Below are 22,191 nucleotides of genomic sequence, written 5' to 3' on the forward strand. Positions count from 1 at the left end.
CTGCCTATCACAGCATGGGCTCTTCTTGGGATGTTTTCTTACAAACAATGGCTCTGGTTGCAGACCCATCCCCAGTCCTGACATTCCTTACAGGTTGTGGGGCTCTCAGGGAACAAAGTGTGTAGAGGGAAAATGTTACCCTTCAGTGTTCCTACACAAAAGGGGGCAAGTAACTAACAGGGGAAACCATGCAGAGAAAAAAATCACTCACAGATCTGCATCAAAGCTTACCTGAAACTTCACCAAAATAAGTTGTTCCCTTTAATATCCAACTGGCTTTTGGTGTGGCCTTTGGTAGCCTGACACTTGTATTGCAAAGGTAAATCACCTGTAAACATTCTCTTCTTCCTGTTCAAGGACCCCTGTCCTTTTCTATCATTTTTCCTTTAATGGTTCCTTCTACGATTCAATAGCTGAAATATGCAGAGAAGCCAGTCTGGGGGAAGGAAACCTCATCAGCTCTTTGGAATCTTCCAATGTTCCAGCATGTGTCAATTTGTGTTATGAGAGCTCTAGCTATTTTCTTAATATTTTAGATTGAAAAATTCCAGAGGCATAGGACTCTCAGAGCAGGGTGATAATTCCTCCTTTATTAAAGCCTTCCGTTTATAAACTGCTGCTCTGTCAGCTTGTCACGCGACCATGTAAAACATCAGACCAAGAAGAGGGAAATGTTGGGTAGAAGTGTGACACAGTCTCTGAACAGCATTAATGAAGAGTTCAAGTACACAATGCAACCAGAATAGAGTAAAATAACAGCCAACCTGTACAGATTCTCAAAATTAAATGAGACCATCCTTACAGTACAGATGTTCTATTCACAGCACTTCTTCTTACACAGACATCCACAAAAGGGACTGACCAATGAGTAAAAAAAAATCACTGAAGATCTCCAAAGTCCAGGAAAGTTCAAAAAGGTCTAGCTTACATACAAAAAACCTCAGTTAATTCCAAAAGTTCAAGTGCAAGTGAACTTCTGATTAATATTAATCACAAACACCACCAGTTTACCATGCAAATATTTTAATTATTTAAATTGCTCTCTTCCAAGCATGAAGAGACAGAAGTACCACTCCATGGTGGTATTTCCTATGACAGTGACAAAGGACCACTTGCATATAACTTAACTATAATAAATTCCTGTTTTGTATAACTGAGGCTGAATACCCACAGGATATTATTAACATTTCCCCTCCAGCATCTGGTCTAATAAAGAAACACAGAACAGCTTTGCTGTAGTACAAAAGTTTACAGAAAGTTCAACAATTTAATTAAAGACAATACAAAATATGTTGTCTGAATTCAAATAATTTATGTAAAAGTACATGCATGAGAAAATACTGGCAAGAAGATTTGGGTAACCCTATTATCAGATGCATGTTCTTTGTTACTAGAGGTAACATACAGTCAAAAATACATTTATAATTTAAGTGACAACAGGAGACAGTATTTCAAAAACAATTTTGAGTCTACCAGTCCTTCAATGCAAAAAAAAAAAATTCCTGTTAACACAGGACAAACTGATAGAACACAAAAATAGAGCAATATTGAAGTCTCTGAACAAGCCTGCAGTGTTTTGGTTTTCCTTGTATCAAGGAGGGAAAAGATACCAGAAAATAAAAGGGACTCTGTCTTCTCATTTAAGTTTTTAGAAACTGTGATCAGAGCATCAGGGATTACTTTCATCCATACACCCCACAAAAACCCACTCTCCTTGTGGAGAGACAGGGCACCGATCAGGCACAAATCTTCCCTTCCACACGAAGCAGTGCCATGTCCACTCAAGTGTGGATCCTGTAGCCAAAGAAACTACCCCATGGTTCTCAGGCGGGCCGCTTGACCCCAATAAGCACCTTCTCTCAGCCTCCAGCAGCACTGGATTAGCACCACTAATCCTCTCAAATCACAAGCTATTCTTCACCTTTGTCAAATATTAAGACCCCAGAAGTCACCTTCTTCATTATGGTATCAGACTGAAATACCCAAGATTTCTTACCATGTGTCACTTGCCCTCCACATTTTTGTGGTCAGCTGAACATTTTAACAAGACAACACATGATTAACTTCTTTCAAGACATTTTAGTTCATTGATTCTCAATAAAAGCACTGGTTGCAGTACAATAGTTTGACATACAGCAACAAAAGGTACTCAATTTACATGCACAAGCTATTTAACAATAGTACACAGTCTTTCCTATTGCCATCATAAACAATCAGTACTGTGACAGCTGGCACAACCTTCCAGTTGTTCTCATGAGCTGTAAAAGAGTGATGAAAACAGTGTTCCAATGGTACAATGCCAAAGAACAGAGATTTGGCGACTGCTGGAAGATTCCAATTACAATGCCAGTATCATAGTGGTAAACAGTGTTGAAATCATTATAAAAACAGCTACAAAAGAAGCTATGCAAAATTGCTTTGACTTGTACTTCAGTTTAAGAAAAACATGGGAAATACATACAGCTTTGTATAGAAACAAAAGTGCATGCAGAGGCAGAACAGTTAAAAGTTTAAAGCAAGACAAATGTGTGGATGAGTAAAAAAACCTCTGAACACAGAAGTACTGTAAACCAGCAGCAGTGTGTTGGGGAAAGAGTGCATAATTGGTTTTCTGGATTGTTTTTGTGGCTTGGGGTTTTTTTTGTTTTTTTTTTTTTGTTAGAGTTGTGGGGTTTTTTGTTATTGTTGTTATTTTATTTAATTTTATTTCAATAAAGCTTCCATCTTTGAAGTGCAAGCAGAAACTCCCCTGCATTTGTATTTGATACTTGACTGAACTTTCATTTAGTGTTATAGCTTGGTCCAGATTTTTAAGGTTTAATGTGCCAAGTACAGCACATACTACTAGAACTCCTCAGTCTAAGCTTCCCAAATCTGCTTTTCAAGAAACAGATACAACAGTATCACCTTCATTAAAGTCAAAGTTTCAGTATTGCTGTTGAAGGGCTTCTAGAAATCAGAACACAGAAGTCAGATTTATGACAATGAGATAAGTAATGAGGTTTGTAAAACACACATGTTACAGTAAGACTTTTCCTAGAGCAAATAAAAATCATCAGGGGACTTAATTTTTTTTTTTTTTAACATTTCTTTCTAGGTTTGTGAAGTGCTAGCAATTTCAGCAATAAAACTTTCAAAGTGCCCTGGCTGTGCCACTTTTTAGTGGCTTTTCCGAATAGTATTCAAACAAGTAAGAACCCTTCTCTAAGGGAAAATTCGAAGTTTAGCATTATGCTAGTTGCAAGTCAGATCTTGAAATATTATGAATATTCAATACCTGTCATCATTTTATTCATAACCATATAAAAAAGCAGTTACATGATACTGCACTGTCAGGTCTATAATACATCAAGTAAGACTGCAAAAATAAAAGTCAGCAAAGTAAAAAGGCCTCAATTCTCATATTTTTCTTGCTTGGTTTTTTTTACTAATTGTCGCACAGAAAAAAAAGTAGCAAAGGCTTAATCTTAAATACAAAGGTATTATCATCAAACCAGGTCCTCTAATCCAGACTGATGGTACGCTTATCATTTCAACTGAACCACTCATTACAAACTTGCAACACTAGCACTCATTCATACCCTGAACTACTCCCTGGCCTCATCCCAATCAACTATTCACACCTTATTTTAAGCAGAACAATTAAAAAATTTGTTTGTGGTTTTGAAACAGTCGTTTTGAATTCTTCAATACCACACTCAAAATACAGGAAGACAAATTTAAGGATATTTCAACTGAATTCTCAAAACACTGTTTAGAAAGGAAAAAAGAGGCATGAATATGCAAAGACAGAAGGTGTTAAAACACTACTTTTAAAGTGGACTTGGTAGAGAGCCTACACTGGAAACACTTACCTTGTCAAAACATCAACATCATCATCTCAGAAGACAATTCAGAGACACTTAAGTCAGAATTGTGAAAAAAATGAAACTATACTGTCAAAGTTCACTGAAATATCTAATCTAAGGCAGTGCAAAATGATGGCTGGTGAGGGGCAACCAGTCACCTTGCAAAATGAGGGACTTCAAATTATTCATCACTGACCTTCTTAATAATCTGCACTGAAGGACCTGATGAACACCAGTGATATATATCTGTCATGCAATTACAACTGTTAAGCAACCAATATGCAACTCAAGAGTGATACTGTCATCCATGGTGGATTATTGAAGTAATAATCCATTAAAGAATAAGTTCAAAGGGGAAAGTGGTAAACATCTTGCCATAAGTGAAAACACTTTAAAAATTTACAATTAAATAAAAACCTAGATGGTATCTTATAAAAAGAAGTACTGAACACAACAAGGCCACAATAAATTAGTGTTTCCATAAAATGACATGCTGAAGGTTTTGTTCCCAAGTCTATACATTTTTTACTGTCTGTTAATTCCTAAATATTGACAGCATAATTGAATAATTGAGGTACAGTAGTTTACATTTGTATATGTCTTGTAAAAAGATTATTATTTTTCTTCCAGTTTTTCTTCCTCCTCACCAAAGAACAACAAAGGAAACATTCCTAAAATGCAGCCAATGGTCACTCCAATAGCTTTACCCTAAAGAAAGGGGGGAAAAAAATTTAGGTTTTCAATGATCAGTTGTTACTCATTTCCCATGTACCACCACAACCAGGAAAACACACCCCTCGTTCTAGTTTTCAGTTAGGAGTCGTATTTTTTCTTAGCATGCAGACTAGAAACACAGTCTATGAGAGAGACAGATATGACAAGGTTAGAAACAGTGTTTGCTGTGATAAAAGACAATTCTGAAGAAAGAGGAGAGCAATGCTCATGAAGAGCTACACAAGTGGCAAGAGAGAAAACAGACACTCAAAGGATTAGCAAAATGGCCAGGAAGACAGGAAAGGAAAAAAAAACAAAACAACAAACCACTGAACAACACCTACACACATTTTAGGTTCAATTATAAATGTATTTGCTTGTATCTGCTGCAAATCATAGAAGTCAGAAATGAGTGGCTCCTTGCAAACATGATGGCTTTCAAAGGCACAAGGCAAAACCAATAAAAATTGAAAAACATTTCAGAGTTGACCTGAATGTATAAGTCAAGAGGAGAGGAAATAAAGACAAGCAGCCTCCAAACCACATCACCAGCAGTAGGTGGATAGTGCTGAAACACTTGAGACAGCAGGTAAAAAAGAAAAAATGCTACCATACAGGCAAAGGTGCACAGAAGTCTTCACAGAAAAAGGATGTGAACAAACTGAGTGCAATGAAAGGGTTTTTCCACAGGCTTAGCTTTTACTGAGAAGACTCTTAGAACGGACAGACCATAGGGCAATATGCCAACCCTTCACTGCTCAGTGCTTTGATCTATCACTGCTAAACCTAACTTTCTCCCACAGCTTTTCCTCAGTAAGTGCTATTTCTCTTCCCTTAAATCTGCGAAAGTATTTTTCCCAGTGAAGGCTCATTCTGACAAAGTGAAATAAGTATCTGTTTCTTTACTCAGTTTCTGATAATCTATTTCTTTAATCATTGCTCTCAGTGTTGAAGTGGGACCACTTCAAATGTTTAAATGTCAAGTAAGTAATCACAAGAAATGAAAATGAATCTGCAAGATGAGTATCCTGTAACCATAAACGCAGGCAGTGATTACTACGCAAATGCTAAAAGTTTGGCCAGAGTAAAGCTAATTTCATATCCAAGCTAATTATAGAATATTAGAAATTACTACATACCAGCACAGGTATATAAATAGCATGCACTTGACAAAGAATGTATAGGAGTAAACTACTAAGGAGTCACAACTTCCAAGTAAACTGTCACCATAGCCAGAGCTCAACCCAGGTATCTGCACAGCATACACAAAGTTACTGCAGAGACTATCCACGCCACTAGTAACTTGGGGCTTGCTACATACAAAAAACCACTCAAGCCCAAAAAAATCCAGTCTCATGATCCTCCCTGACATGGGATCATGACTAAATCTTCTGGGGAACAGGCACGATGTTGGTGGTCATTAAGGAATAAATAGAAAAAGTGACAAAAAGCATTTATCAGCTAGTTTAAACAGAAAACACTCCATGCCAGCAGTGCCGCCCACAGGATACTCACCAAGTGTGCACTGAGACGCGTCTGCCACATGTCAGCTTGTTTGGGCGTCAGGTCAGGGATTGACAAACCCAGTCGTGAAGCCAAAGCTTCTACATAACCTGCAAGACTGGAAGAACCACAAGATAAGAACAAACTATTTTGAATCTCACAGTATCTCTAGTGAGGGTTTTGAAATACTTGAACTTAAAATCAAGAGCTTTTCCTTCGGCATACCGATAAAGTGATTGAAAGAAAACTATGGCAGAGTTTAGACTTCCAAAGGTCACACTTTCCAATGTAAGTTAATTATCTCACTGATTTAATATACAGTATTTCCAGAAAAACTTTATGCAGTACAGCACAACTGGGACGAATGTTAATGCATTTTTGCAGAGCTTTTTAAGTAACCTTTACTGGAGGAAAGGTCACACACAGACTAGTTAGTGGTAAGCCTTGTAATTTGCAGAAAACAAAACAGAGGCAAAGTGGGAAAAACAGGCATAACAAACAGCTTTACTTTCTGCAGCTATGCAAAAATTTCCTTTATAAACTAAAATAAGCTGTATCTCTTTTTATCAGAAATAGGTGTGCCTAGACCTGAAGACATTGCCAAGATATTGTTTTAGCTGAGGAGAAAGAAAATCTCTTCAGATGTGGGGATAACAATCTGAGAACGTGTATTAGGCAGAGCTGTATTATGTTACCAAAAAAATTATTTTCTCACTTTGCATCTCAATGAATGCACTTAATATTCCTAATACAAGTTCATACATACCCCAGTCCAGCTAAATCTGAAACAAGGTTTCCCAAAGCTGCAGCTGGAGGGAGGAAGAGGGAAGAGAAAAGGTATTATTCTAGTTACGAACAAAACCTACCAGCTCCCAGCCCCCAGTGACCCTCGCTTATTATCAATTTATATAGAATTAAAGACTAAGGAACTAAGTTCCTTTTATTATAATGTTTTTATTCTGACCTTATTACAGTTTAATAACAGTGGCAGACTAAAATAGGAGGTGCAAGTATTTTTCTCAATTTACACGGAGAAAACTTGACAAATACAAAAAGACAACACTAACACCTGGAAATCAATGTAAGTTTCGAGATCAATGTTAAGAACAGCTGTGCGTGGTTGCCAGCTCCATGCAGCTAATGCTGGACACCAAGCAAAGCCTTCCAGCGCCTGAAGAGGCACAGGAGCACTGGAAATAGAAGGAGCTGTCACTCAGATATGCAGCTTTGATAAACAATGTCAACATATCCATGAACTGTGTCAATTTAAGAAGAAATACTGTGAATGAAGTTACACACAAAATACATGATTTCACAGCAGGCCTTACTGAGATAAGCTTGCCTGTGACTCTCTCACATTGAACCAAGGACTGCAAATTCCCAAATCTTTAACTCGCTCTGCTGTAACATTTTCAGTTAAGCTCTCCCTCCATGTGCTTTCGAGCAATGCTGCACCTGCAGCTGGTGGATCCGTGAGCAGCTTTGTACCCTCTGACACTGCAGAGGCACCAAAGCTGTCAAGCAGAGCTTATCAGTTTTGGCCCAGGGCGGAGCAGGGTGGCTGCTTGGCCTTCCTGTGGTATCTCACCAAGGCAGAGGAGCCACCAAGAACTGCAGTAGAAAGACACCAACACTGATCTCCACTTAGCACTGCAAGTAAACAGCAACGTACAAATACATATATCCACAAACATCAATACTGGGCCCTGGGGAATTTAGAGCAGTTCCATTACAGAAATGCAAATATACTTTCCCAATTGACCCAGGATTTGAATTATTAGGTTGAAACCAACAACAAGCATTTCAAAAGCTATTTGAACTGAAATTCCATTTCTGGAAATGGAATATGTCCTTGCTTCACCCAGAGGTTGTTTCTTTATTAGGAAAGACAGCTGCAAGACTGAGGAAGTGCCATTTCCAGCCCTGTGTGCTACTTTCAGCCTAAAATATAGGAATGTGCCGTATTAGTCTAAATGTGCTGCATTTTTAATACTTGCCTGCCATAGTTGAAATTCCTAAGACAACTCCAATTGACAATTCTATTTGGGTACCCTGAAAAATAAACAGTTTTCTCATTATTTGAGGGATCTGGAATTAAAATAAATTATAGTGATACAACTGACAGAATTATTGCTTACTGCTTGTCTATGTTAAAAGTGAAAGGATAAATGGACATTTAGGGTCACACAGATCCTACCTTCCTGGCATATATATTTCCCCCTAAGGCAAGAGCCTACTTCTGAAATTCTTTTAATATTTCATACTCTTGTAAGCAGGCAGCTGGTGGACAAACCTGCAACCTCTATCCCTGCACACTACCTTCTCCACTCCAATTCTTAGCTGAATGTACAGCACTGAATGAAAACTTCTACAAATACTGAGCAAACAAATAAAACACAACATCACAGCTCCTTATGTTTTCAGCTGAAGAAACAAAATCACACGGACTGCACTACGAAACAGCACGACGTGGTCCGAAGATGAGAGACAATGTGCATGAACTAAAACAAGACGTGTTCCAGTTGGATAAAGCAAAACATGTTCCACCATGAGCACAACTGAGCCTTGGAACAAGTTGCTCAGACAGGCTGCCCTTGGATTTCTCAAGTCCCACAGGATAAAACCAGGAACAACTTGGTCTCATCTTACAGCTGGTTCTGCTTTGGGCAGGGAGTTAGACTAGAGATCCTGAGACAGTCCTGAGCAGGGGGACCTTCTAGACTAGACCTCACAGGCCAGTCTATTCTGTTCTCTTGAAAAACACTTGAAAATCACTTGAATCTTACAGACTCGATCACGGAATTAAACAACGAACTTACCGCAGCAATCATAATTGCGTTATCCAAAAATCCAAACCCTACAAAAGGTAATGCATTGTGGAAGAACACTAAAAGAAACAAGTAAAAGAGAAAATAAATAACTATAAGAGAGTTCACTCATGCACAGGAACAACTGAAATGTCTAATACTGGTTTTAAGAGAAACAAAGGCAACATACACAAAATTCATTTCCTACTAATTCTGCTGGTGACCTTTTTGTTGCTGGCAGGTGTGGTAAAACCCTTGGCTACAGAGAAATGTTACTAATGGCTTGTGAAGAACCAGCTAAACAATTTACTCTGCAAATAGTTGTACAATTTCACATGGAAGCCTACTAGTTCACAAGAGAAATATTTAAAGCTACACAAACTCTGGTATTATTTAGAGACCTTCCAATGATGTTGCAGTATCACTGAAGATCACCAAACTGTCTCACCAGACTCCCCGCATGCTTCTCTTGCTTGAAATAAAGGCCCTTTCTCTGCAAGTCTCTCACTACTTCTGTGCAAGAGCTCCATCTTCTTCATACATTCCTAAAAATTTGTATTTTAAAAGCATTGTCTGGAGCTAGACAATTCTTGCCAACACTCCTTCAGCCAAATTGGCAAATGCTAAGGTAGTTTTCATTAGTGTGTCATATACTGTTAATTATCTCACTAATTCAACCCAAACTTGTGTCTTGATTTTGTTTGTGCACTGTCCTCAGAACAAGTTAGATTTGTAGCTGCTCCTTAATACAGTGCTTAAGAAACCAAGTTCCACCTTTTGTTTCATGCATTTTCTTCTTTTTTACTTCTGGAACCTATTAAATCCTTTTTGAAAATATTTTCTATTGCAGAAGCTTGGAACATGCTGCTCTGGTTAATTTCAAAGAATGAGTACAGTGCTACTGTATCATTCCTTTTTGTCCTGCTTCATTTTCTCTCCCAGGTTTTAGCTTGTAAGCTTCTGATGGGTGTGGGATTGAATTTGCACAGCGTCACCTCCAGCTGAGTTTCAAGGCGCTCACTTCGTAAGACTAAACACAGCTCGAGGACATGCTACTTGACAAAAACACAGCTGAAAGTTGAAAATTTTCATTTTCTTTAACATTCATAATGCAGCAGATATTTATTTTGGATTTGGTTGGAGTTTGGGGTTTTTTTCCACTTCAGATTGGACTATAATTCCTACATTTTATAAACTTAAAGAGATGCAAACCTACGAAGAGGGAAGAAAGAAGAGTACATGACCCTCACAATCATGTGAAAAGAAACTGGTACCAGTACCTTTTGGGTTTCCTTCCTGCAGACAGTATGAATCCATGACCACACAAAAAACCAAAGCCACACTCAAGATCTTTCATGTTTAGGTACTAGAATGTGAATGGACAGTTGCAACTACTTTGTGGGAATACACCTATCTTCCAAACTGCACAGGTAAAAGACAGCACAAAATGTACGAAACTTTCAATTTTTTTTTAAGCTATCACAAGACAAACCCACCAAAATACAAATAACAAAAAAAGCACACAGATATACCCAGTATTTTCAAATGTGTGTACCAAACTCCGGAGCTAAAAAGGGAGCTCAAATTCTTAGTGAAAAGGACAGAATTTTGGAATTCATGGAGCGAACAGAACCCCAGGGACAAAGGGAGGAAAAAAACCCCCAAATGAGAATAAATGTAGATACTTAGAAAAGGAGAATGTTTGCCTAAATAAATTGCCCACTGGAGAGTATAAAATCACAAAAATACACTAATTTGGAAACTAAATCAGAATTTGAATCATCACGGTATTATAAATATTCCAATTTCTCTGCAATTTTATACCACTTCTCAGTCCTTTTAAAACACAAAACCTCCACAAGATACTGAAGCATCAACACTGCTTGGCTTAGAAAAACAGTGCTTGCAGCTGGCTTTGAACAGCATGCTCTCATTTGGGCTTTCTGTCCTACTTTCACTAAGTGCTGCACATTCTCCAGCCGAGGTGTTACGAAACAAAGGCAGCAGGGTGAGTGTTGGTGCTTGCTTTGGTTTTCTCTTACTCCATACAACAGGGATGAGGACAGAGAAGCACTTGTACAACAAAGATGACACCAATTCAAAGAGAGACTCCACAAATACTGAACCATATTCAACATTCTTCTTTTACCATGTCTCAGTTGTCCTGGAGATGGTGGTGCAACCTCCAACTTCTCTAGAGAAGCCAAAATGAAATGAGAAAGTTAGCTGCTTCATCACAAATTTGGTTTACTATAAAGTCTTTACCAAATTACTAGCAGGCAAAAAAGCAGTTATGTTATTTAACAGCTTTCAAATTGGAAAGAAAAATACTTCACACCTACATTTTTACTATTTTTACAAAAGAAAACATGGTATTAAAGCCAAAAAATCTTAGAATATTACAAGCTTAAACTGGCACAAGTGATTATACAAAGTAACAGCACACTTCAGAAGCAGTCCAACAGCCATCTTCATTTGAAAATTACAAAAACACACTAAAATTAGAAAAATCAAATCTTCTAGAGACAATTGTATGTTATTAATTTTTAGAGGTCCTATAAACATGCAGCTGACAACCTTCTTTCCCCCACAGAGAGTATACAAAAAAAAAAAACCCTACCATTTATATTCTCACAAAAGGCATCTTTTCACAGCAATATAAGAATAAAAGGAAAATAGAGACCACTGATTTCAGTAACAGCAGATTAAGTTTGGTCATTTGGTGCATGTTGCAAGTATCCTGGCCTCAAATCACTAAGAGTCTGCAAGGACCAGGACATCACTCCTGAACCTGACAGAGTACTTTCTGTACACAAAATCAATGCAGTCATGACTAGAGATGCTGTGCAGAATGCAGCAGCAAGTTACTCATTTAACAGCAAGGGAAAGAAACCTACCTACTTTTTTAGGTTTCTCTTGTTTTGTGTATTTTTTCGTGTCAATATTGAGAATAAGACCTCCTTTTTAAAATAAAAGAAGTCATTCCCGCAATATTTTCCAATATTATGAACCCTGAGATTCTGACAAGTTGCTTCCATACTTCTGCTGAAGTAACTTCTACAGAAGAAGGTTAAAAATGGTAAAATGCAGAACCTACAACACTCAAGTATTCAAATTTTACTTGGGGAAGCCAAGTACATGGAAAGACAATGCTGCAAACACAGACTGTGATTCATTTGAGCACATATCTGAGCAGTAGAGACTAGAGTGAGTATTCTTGCATCCAAGTCACTCTTATATTCAATACTATTGTAAAGAAGAAACTAAAATACTCACTTAAAGTAGCTTTGAGGAAAAGAGTGAGATCATAATACCAGTATTCAGCCAACCAGGACACTAACTTCCAAAAAAGTTTCCTTAATTGAAGGTCTTTAACAACTTTCAAGCTATAGCAGTTACTGAAGAGGTGCTTCTTCCCTCTGCCCGATGTAAACACTGCCTAAGGTCTAGAAACAGCAGTTGTACTTACCATGCAAATGGGACAAGTATAGCCCAAATACTACAGAAATAAAGATTATTTTGCTTTCCCCTAGAAAATGCCAAGAAATTCACAGATTCAAAGCTCAGAGGAACATGGAAGAGGAACATGATAAACAGAGGGGAGCCCTGTGAGAGTCAATCTTCTGAAGCCTCGAGTATTGACAACAAGAAAACGTCCGACCAAAATTTTCAGCTTGTGTTCAAGAAGGATGAGATTGGGGATGGGACCCATTTTCATATGGTCTCCTTCTGTCCTCACAGGTTAAGCAAATCTTTTATAGAAGCATGGACAAAGAAAGATCTATATACACCAGTACTGCTCTTTGGGCAGCTTTTCTCAGAGACCGTAAATTCTTACGACACTGGGGAAAATCAGAACCACCTTGAAACAAAGAGAGTAGCTGAGGCCACGGTTTCCTAAAGCTACAGATGCCCTGAGGGTGGCCAAGCAACCTAAGTCAACACCCTCACATTCCTGATGAAGCTTCCCTAAACTCATCTGCTCCATCCTGCTGAATGCCAGGGAGAGAATAAAAACCCAAAACCGAACACAAGCACAGGAGGTCACAGAGTGCTGCCCTCCATGGCTTTCTGCTCTGATGGGAAGCCATCACACCAACCACTGTGGTTCCTAGGCTTCCTGTGGCACTGCCACTGAAACCATCCCTGCTACAGTGCCATCTAGTCTCTAGATCTAGGTCTCCATATGCAAGCATTTTGTGATAAGAAACTGTAACAACAAATTTCCAGGAAACACTCTACCTCTGAGGAAGACATCTTTTCATAGCTTTCCCTGGTTATGACAGCCAGTTAGGTTATATAGTTTCCATCTATTCTGGGTACCAATACAGAATACAAAAAACTATTCAGCTTGTCACAAAATAACTACAGTGCTCTAGAACATCAGTTCTCTGGATTTAACTACAAATGTGTTTGCTAGCACCCCTCAGCCTACACAATTACATTCTATTCAGTCTAGCTAGACAACTATTAAAAAAAGCTAAAAAAACCCAGTGCATAACTGACTTTAGAAACTTAGTACCAAAAGGAAGAATTAAAAGTGTTTGGTAGAAGGAAAAAGAAATAAAAATGTCTTGCGTCTAGGAATAATGGGAGTTCCGAGTCTAACTAAATAACTAAAAAGAACATAAACTTGTCCTTCAGAACATACATCAAGGACTACCTTGGGATGTTTCTAAAAGAAGGGAGGCTGGGGGACACAACTTTGAGGTTAGAGGAAAGACAAGTTAGTACAAGATAGAGGGAAATACCAGGGGATCAAATATAAGCAAAAATAACTTAATCATTGACATAATCTGTTTCAGTAGTGTGGGATTCCTCCTAAATAGGCATTTTATGAAGCAGTACTTCAACACTACCAGGACGAAAGTTGCAAGAGAGGCCACTAGGGACAGCATGGTGGCACCATGCTCTGGAGACCAGACTGCTCCTGATCAGCCACAGGGAGCTCATGTCAGTAATGGGTCTTTGTGCTGCACATGCAAGAACTTTATTTTATTAAAGGGAGTCTTGTCAACTCATCTGGAAGTGTGCCTAGCTTACAGTTTCCCTCATCATTAAGATAAAAATTAATCTGTGAAAAAAATCAGTGGTTACACATATTAATGAGACAGGGATTGGACAAGTCTGCCAGATGAAGTTCAGATAACTGGGGCTGGTGAACCCTGCACACAGGCCAGACAGGGAAGCTCCCTCTCTGTCTGAGCCAGGACAGAGCCTGAGAGAGCATCTCATCCCACCCCAGCACAAGCAGGGCCAAGTCAGACCAGGGGACTCAGCACTTTGTCACATTGTACCTGCAGGACCAGGCTCATGGGAAAAGCTGTCCCCTATGGAGCACCAAAACAAGGCTTTAAAGCACAAAGGAGACTTCCCTGAAAACTGATGCTCTGCCTCTGCCAGGTGCAGAGCACTGCCTGCTGCAGGGAAAGGGCTGGTGCAGCTCAGCTCTACTTGCAGAGGCCAAAGATTAGTTTAATGCTGGGCCATGGAGAAGGAAAAAAAATTAAAGCAGAAAAAAAACCCCAACCACTGTGGCTGGAAAGCCAAAAACCTTTTTACAGAATCACTTCCAACACCACCTCTTTAAAGCATAACATACTTTAAAACTCCACAAGATATGCACGGACTGAGAGCCAAAAAAATTCTCTAAACCAATTTTTTAAAACTCTAGATAGAAAAATGTATTTCAGAATAGGGTATTTATTCATAGGAAGTTGTTCTGACTATTTGAATTTTCAAGACTCAGCAAAAAACAAGAATAAAAATATTCAGAGAGTACAGCAAAGGAAACATGCCCTTTGCTTGTTTTACCAGAGGGAAAACAAGAATCCAAATTGCAAAACCCTCTTTGAAGAGCTCAATTCAGTCAGAATCAAACAATTCAGAGTTTAAATGTCTGGGGGAAAAAGAAAACAACTCTAAAGTACTCCAGAATTGCATTTCACGATGGCCATTCACCAGCTCATCCTGCGCCACAGTGCTCAGTAAGACACAGAATTCATCTTACTGCAGAAGGAATAAAATGAAATGGTGGAGTGAGGAATATTGCTATTTTCTGACATTCATTACCATAAGTGAGGTTATAAACCAAGGTTCAAGTGCAATACATGTCATGAGCCCTGAATTAGTAAAGTCTGGGAAGCAGAAAAACATTTACTGCTTCTTAAATATGTTCTTGAAATTTTTTAAATTTATAGTAATCATCTTTTTTTCTAACTATTTTAAGAAATAGTTAGAACCTGGGGGGAGCACAGGGGGTAAAGGAGTGAAATATAAAACCATCATCATAAATAATATCATCCACAACTTGGCCCAAACCCAGCAAGTTAAAGTCACTCTGCCAATTGTAGCCAAGTACTTGCAATTTAGTTTTAGAATTATTATTCTTAGCTGACAAACTCACCACAACTAACAGGTAATGGGAGTGCATTTATTTAAAAAAAACCCCAACCAAAACCTAGTAAGTTGTCATCACAGGTTTCTGAATTACCAATTTTTTAAGAACTGGCATACAAGAGAACTTGCAAGCCTAAAGGCATGTATTATGTTTTATTCGAATTGCAGCTAACATCACCATAAATTTTATAGCTGAATCTGTTACTGTCACCCAGGGGCAGGAAACACTAACACTGAATGCCGGTACTACTGCCAGAGCTACCCTAGGAAAATACTTGCTACTGCTGAGTGTTGTTAAATCTGAGACAAAAATATGACCAGTGTTTCATAGATTTTTAAATGGTGACTGAATTGTTTAATTATTAAACAACAAATATCAAGAAAGAAGAGGAGTATAAAAAATATTAATAATCTAGATCTATTATAACATCATTTTAGGCTCCGAAGGCATCTAATCTGGAAGTTACAGAGGGTGTTTTGTCTTGAATTCATCAATCTGTTTCCTCCAAAAAGCCTGTCCAGATCATTTCAGCAAATCATTCAGATATCTATCACTGAAACAGCAAAAGCATCACTAGCACAGAACAAGAAATCAGAGCAATTGTTGTGTCTACTAAAAAGAGGTACTCCTTTGCACGTGAGTTCACAAGAGGATCTTTACCCCCAAAATTCTGGATTGGAGCCTAAAAATGAGATGTGTTATTGCTTTGTTCAGAGGTGAATCCTCAAAAGCAAATTCTGACTCTGATGTAGGAGTTCATTCATGGAATAAACTCGTAAGATGCTTCCTCATTGTCCTTTGTTCCTCCTCTGCTCTTCTTCAATGTTTTCACCAAAACTGCAATGTAGCAAAATTAAAAAACCTTGTCCCATTGATCTTCAGTTGGGTTCCCTTAATATTCCAGACGGGTAAACAACAATCCATGAGTTGACAGTAAAGAAAAATTCTCCATTATTTGTTATAACTCACAAATGGTTTCCTGTTACTACAGCAATCAAGGCATGAAAGGATGCTGACTCCTGCAATGCTAAATATAAACCTGGCTGTCGGCCCCTTCAGTCACACGCCCAGCAGAGGGAAAGCTGGGTGAAGCTCTGGTACAAACAGACAGAGGAAAATATAGAAAAATAGATAGAAAAATTCTCTACTGCTCTGGAAAAGGTAACTATGTCCAAAGAGATATTCTGCATAAATACAAATAGAACAGTATTTTTTTAATATTCTCTGTAACACTGTAGAGAATTACACAGTGATCATGTTGCATCACCCTCCCTGAAAAACCTTGAAGTAGCAGGAGATGGGGGGCTGGCACATTAAATGTGTTTGGTGGGATTATCCTTTTCCTTTAAGAGAACTCGACTACAATCTTTACAGAGACCTGAAGAAAAACTGCTATTAAAACACACACCACTAAGTACCAGCCTTCTTGTAAGCAGAAAGTTCCATTCCCTGCCTGAGGACAACCTTGGAAGCAAGTACAACCACAAAAATAAGCTTCTGTCTGAAATAATTTTAAATGCATGTAGAGTTTATTGCTTTTCATCTGTCTCAGACTTTAATATAGCTACCCAAAATAAGACAGACAGAGAGGCCAGATAAACTGAATGATCGTCAAACATTTTGTTACAGACTCATACTAAGTGTAATGACATTCCTTCTAATTTTTCATTGCATTGGGGCATTAAAGACAAAAGTACCAGCTGCCTTGAAGTTCTTAAGACTCTATTCAATCCTGTCAGCAAAAGGAACACCATAAGAAACCACTGACAATTTAAGTTCCAGCCATAAATTACACGCAAGTAATTTGTGCCTCTCTCTATAAATGCCTAATGAATACAGAATGCAGTAGCAATGAAGCTATTCTTAACTCTTCACCTGCTGCTAGAGGTAATGCAGTAGATTCATGACTTTGATACTCCTTTCCCTTCCCCATGTAACTTAGCAAAGCCTCATTTGTGAAATTAGTCCTACTTCCCCATCTGACTCCCTGCATAATCAAATTCAAGCTGCAATGACAGTTTTCTCTGGCAAACAGCTGAAGGAATGATTATAATATAAAAACAGATAAAATCACTTCACATGCAACTTTACCTTAAAATATTTTCTTTTGGCTTTTATGTTACAAGAATATGGAATATCTACAGGGCTGTTATGCAGTTGCATTATGTAATAATTTATTCTGCACATGAATTTTAAGTTCTAATAAAAAATTCACTCTGTTCAAAATTATCTGAAATATTAAGATTGCTGGTTTTGTAAATAAAGTCATATAAATAAGGAGAAACAGAAGACAAAGGCTACTGTGCTCTTCTCTTCCTAAAAGTGAACAGTTCTGACTAAGCTCACTTTTAGTTCTTTCAACCAATTGCCTTTATTCTGCAAAACAAAAAAAAACCAAGAACATCCTTCTCCTGGTCGGTGTTTCTCCAGCCTCTGGCAAGCATGAGGCCTCTCTCAGGAGGATTCAGTGCATCCCTGCAGCTTCTAGCTGCAGAGCCACTGCAAGCTTCGGTTCCTGTCACATCCCTGCAAGTGCCAGCTGTGCACACACTCCCTCTAAAGCTGCTTCAGGACCTCTACTCTATGAAGAGCTGCACATCTGGTCCATCTATTTAATCCCAACGCTTCTTAACTTTCCCAGAAACTATCCAATGCCAGGTTATGAAACACACAGTTCTGCTACTTAAGAAAGTTTTGTTTTTCAACTTTATGCACTTTCCCTTTTCCACCATTATTTTTAACTTGTTCTTCTGTCATTGCTTTACTGTAAGCAGGCAGCAGACTCCTGTGAATGCTGAAATTACACCCTTCACCTCCAGTTCTCCTAATCATCTTGAAAATTAGTGAAATACAAACAGAAATCCTCAGTTCAAAGTTTTCTGCATGCATAAGCCTGTTTTGTTTTCCACAGGGGAGGAAATATGGAATCTAATGTATTTAACACTTCTCCCCCTGGCAATGGAAAGTATGCTGTGGCACTGCCTGCATCGGTGACATACCCGCAACGCCACTGTTTACCGGAGATCTTAATGAAATATGCACCCCTATAGTTTTTCACGCTGTGCAATGGAGACTGATCACAGTCTGCCTCCAGCATCCTTCCCTCCCTCTGCTTCTCCAAAATCTGTGCAATGTTTACACAGCCCCTTTTCCAGCAGCAAGGAAGGGGATGGATTCAGGCTGAGGCTGCCTTTTGCAGTGCTGAAGCAAAGTACTGTGTGATGTGGGGGGGCAGCCACTCACACCACAATAAATAATCCTGAATAGAGAGCCAGAGGAAGGGAGAGGAGAGACAGCTCCCTTCCTAGCTGCAAGACAATGTTGAGGTAAAAACTAAAATTGCAAGTAGTTGACAAAACTGCAAAGGTAACCTGGGAGATCAAGCCAGTATTGCTCACTAGTGCAAGTCACTGTGTGCTGTTAGCAACACAGAGATCCCAGAACAGACTCCTGCCTGAGGCACAAAAATGCTCCTGGCACTTCCCATCAGAAAACAGAAAGACAGAACCTTAGGTGAAACAGAAAACTGCACCTTGAAGTGATCTAAAGTCATGTTGTTACTGCAAGGGGTGATTTGATACTTTTCCTCTTGCCCCTAAATTCCCTCCTGATCATGTATTTGGGACTTGTCCTTTACTCTGGCACTTGTTCTTAGTCAGGTACACAGCCAGGCCCAGAGAAGAACAGCAGTGCTAGCATGGGAAGCAGAATTGAGACTTTCATACCCAGAGGTTTTGGGAGCAGGGAAAGAACAGAACACTCTTTACAACAACACAGGTGAAGCCAGCAGTAAATCCACACCCATACGGCCAAGTCACATCTACTACACATCACCTCATCCACAGCTCATGCGGGCCTGCCCTTACCCACTGTGGGAAACCCAGGAAAATGGTTTTCCTCTATGGCTGGGAAAAAGAAATTAAAGTGAGCTCTTTTTTTTAAGCTGAGCTTTTAACACAGGGTCAGATACAAACCACAGTAAAACTCAGCAATATTAGTGTGCAACTGCAAAAACTGATATAAGCATGGAAACCAGGTAGATACAATAGGTTCCTAGCATCCAACCCTGAGATGTAATCCAACAGTGAAAACTTTACAAATCCAAAGACTTTTTTTTTCGTTTTGATAAACCAGATCCAATAAATGAGTAAAAAACTTATACGAGATCACATATAATTTCCCATGGGAGCAGTCTTTTTCAACCTGGGCCATTTGTCATTTATCAGAACTCAACTGCACCTTTGGTACATTTCTTCTGTTGAGAGAGAGGGACACTGAATCAGAATTTGTCTGTCGGATATTTGCAAGAGGAAAAGGTCACCAGGATGATTATTTGTAATAGCACTGTCACTTTTGCAGCTACCTATTTACTTTATTTACTTTACTCCATAAAATAATATAAGTAGATAATAAAACTGGGGAAGGAGCAGTGGATTTCAAGCTGTTCTCCCATTCCTTCTTTATGGCAAAAAACTTTATTAGGCAAGAAGGCTGTGAATCTAGCTAGAAATTCTTACATCTCACAATCTTGAGCAAAACAGTTAATTTTACATTTGTAACATCACAGCTTTACTTGCACTTTGTGAAAATCAGCCTGTTGCCAGAACTGAAGCAAAGAAACAACTGGATCAAAAAGGTTATCTGTAATCTGAAAACACAAGTTGATGGTATTTGAAAGAGCAGCTGGCTAAAGAAATTGGTTTGTTCCATGCACATTTTTCTCTAGTCTTCCACAAAATTAAACAAAGCCAATAAAACACAATTTCTACCAATTCAGGTTGTTATGAAAGATGGGATAATATCCTCATGGAGACCAATGATTCACACTCTTAGAGTAAGATAAGTTACAGCAAACCTGACAGCACTAAGGGATAGATCACTGCACAAAGTCAAATGCCATCAAGTGCAAATAATTAAAAGCCATGGAAGAAAAGTTACTCTAACAGTAGAATAACCAGAAACTGATAATGCCTAAAAGAAAAATGTAGCAGGGGAAAGTGCAGCAGTTACTTGTTGGTTCCCAGTACGCATTTGGACCTGAGCTTTGTGGCAATACAACTTTACATACAAGAACACAACCCAAAGCACAGACCTCTGTCCATGGCACAGATAAGAATCACATATCAGGGACCGTCCCCTCCTAAACCTGCCTCAAGGCTTCCCAGAAAGTTTTGAAAGAAGTGCTGGTGCCCAGACAACACATCCCAGACTATCTCCAAGAAGCGAGCTTTGGGAACCTAAGGCTGGGCCACTGTGGACCCTGTATCTGTCTCCTCTCAGTTGAAATTGGTCTCACTGTAGAAGCCTTTTTGTCTCAAACTTTTCAATTTTTCCTGAAATTAGAAAGATTTTTCAAAGCTGTGTTCTTTCCCCACATCATGCAGGAGCCTTTCACTAGGATGACTGCCAAACAGTAAGGCATGTTTTAATTCTGGAAATGCCTAAAAGCCATGAAGTATTTAAGAGCATTGAGGAAAGGTTTTAACCCTAGATACAGTAGGAGATAATAAAACAAACCACCTGCTTCTTATGACTGCTTTAAGCCAATAGGAGAGTTGATACAGAATATGATCCATCTCAAAATACAGAGTCTTAAATATGTTCCTATTTCCCCTTTTTATTTTCTAGAGAAAATAATGTGATTTAAAAAAAAAGTATAGCAAGTATCACTAAGTATTATGGCTGCTAGGGAGGGTATTTTATTAACAATTAACATATAAATATCTAAGAATCCTAAGTAAATGAACACTGGAATAAAAAACCTATGGTTTCCTATTCCATAGTTTTGAACGAAACATGCACTCAGCTGGGTTGAAAAAAGGATTTTGTGGGCTTTGTCTTAAAATGCTCCCCAAGTTTCAGAGGAAGCATGTGTTTCAGGCATGGGTTAGTCACATCCCAGAAATTCCAAGGGGCTCATTCACTGTTAAAGGAACTTCTCACACACAGCAACAAAACAGAAACAAAAAGGCATGCTTTCAGATATTTGAAATATCACCATGCTAATTTAAGGATAAAGTAGAAGGGGGGCACAAGGCAGCTCACATATTCATGTCCAGCTTTCCCCAAAATGAGTCGTTTTTGTAGAAAAATCTAAACAACAGCACAGGGAGCCAAGACAGCTTCTTTAAGTACTCTGCTCGCATGATATCTTATTTTTCCACTTACTTGTTGTTTTTACAAAGGATTTTTTTCTGGAGACACCAGATACCTCTGTAGTTTCATATTTGGATTGATTAAATAATAAATAAGGCTGATTAAAGCTAAGAGTTTTCAGTTGAATGAGTCAGCTTTAAATAATTTCTTTCTTAGAGAAACTGGAAGACTTCCTTTTCTTTTCATTGAGGTTACACACTGGAACTTCTGTGTTCACAGAATGAACATGATCTATTTCATTCATGCCTGTTGCAGGGAGATCTGAGTGTTTTGAATCTATCACTCTCAAAGGTTTCAGTTGCACTCTAAGTAAAAGCTACATTTCAAGTGATCTTCCCTGAAAAGCCCTAAATCAAAAGCAGTCTTTGTACTGGACAAGAGTTATTGGGAGACAAATTTTCCTTTTAGCTCTAAAATGTGCTATTTTACAAAAGAAGCAGCTGAAGAACACTGGCTTAAGATTCAGGTATTTTTTCTGATTTGTGATTTAAGACATTTGTGCATGACACCTATTTTGTACTCATCACATGTTTAAACACATGCAAAAGACAAAACAAATTTTAATTGGAGAAATCTTATTTTACCTTTTGCAGGAAAAAGCAAAGGCAGCTAACTAAATAATATTTTTCAACAATAGTATTATTTCTGCATTATATTTGGACCATGTGATTTTACGCACATCGCTTTCCGAGAAAAAAAACATAAGGTAGCTGACACTGAGCTATTTCATAAAAATGTTGTTTCATAGTCTGAAATCTCTGGT

At 38.5% G+C, this 22,191-nt stretch overlaps 1 protein-coding gene across 3 annotated transcripts in view; it reads right to left on the reverse strand.

Moving 5' to 3' along the window:
- Window positions 1–569: 569 nt before the first annotated feature.
- The window catches only part of TMEM65 (transmembrane protein 65), a 28,035-nt gene continuing 6,413 nt past the window's right edge, over window positions 570–22,191 (reverse strand). For all 3 annotated transcript variants that reach the window (XM_032132842.1, XM_032132852.1, XM_032132860.1), the window contains 6 exons: window positions 11,022–11,066; window positions 8,885–8,952; window positions 8,063–8,117; window positions 6,832–6,874; window positions 6,078–6,183; window positions 570–4,556 (listed from right to left, as the gene is read on the reverse strand). In XM_032132842.1, the coding sequence (XP_031988733.1) occupies window positions 4,464–4,556; window positions 6,078–6,183; window positions 6,832–6,874; window positions 8,063–8,117; window positions 8,885–8,952; window positions 11,022–11,066 (410 nt within the window). In that variant the 3' untranslated portion in view covers window positions 570–4,463. The remainder of the gene's footprint in view (window positions 4,557–6,077; window positions 6,184–6,831; window positions 6,875–8,062; window positions 8,118–8,884; window positions 8,953–11,021; window positions 11,067–22,191) is intronic.

The sequence above is a fragment of the Corvus moneduloides genome, chromosome 1 (assembly GCF_009650955.1).
Source record: "Corvus moneduloides isolate bCorMon1 chromosome 1, bCorMon1.pri, whole genome shotgun sequence".
Taxonomy (NCBI): Eukaryota; Metazoa; Chordata; class Aves; order Passeriformes; family Corvidae; genus Corvus; species Corvus moneduloides.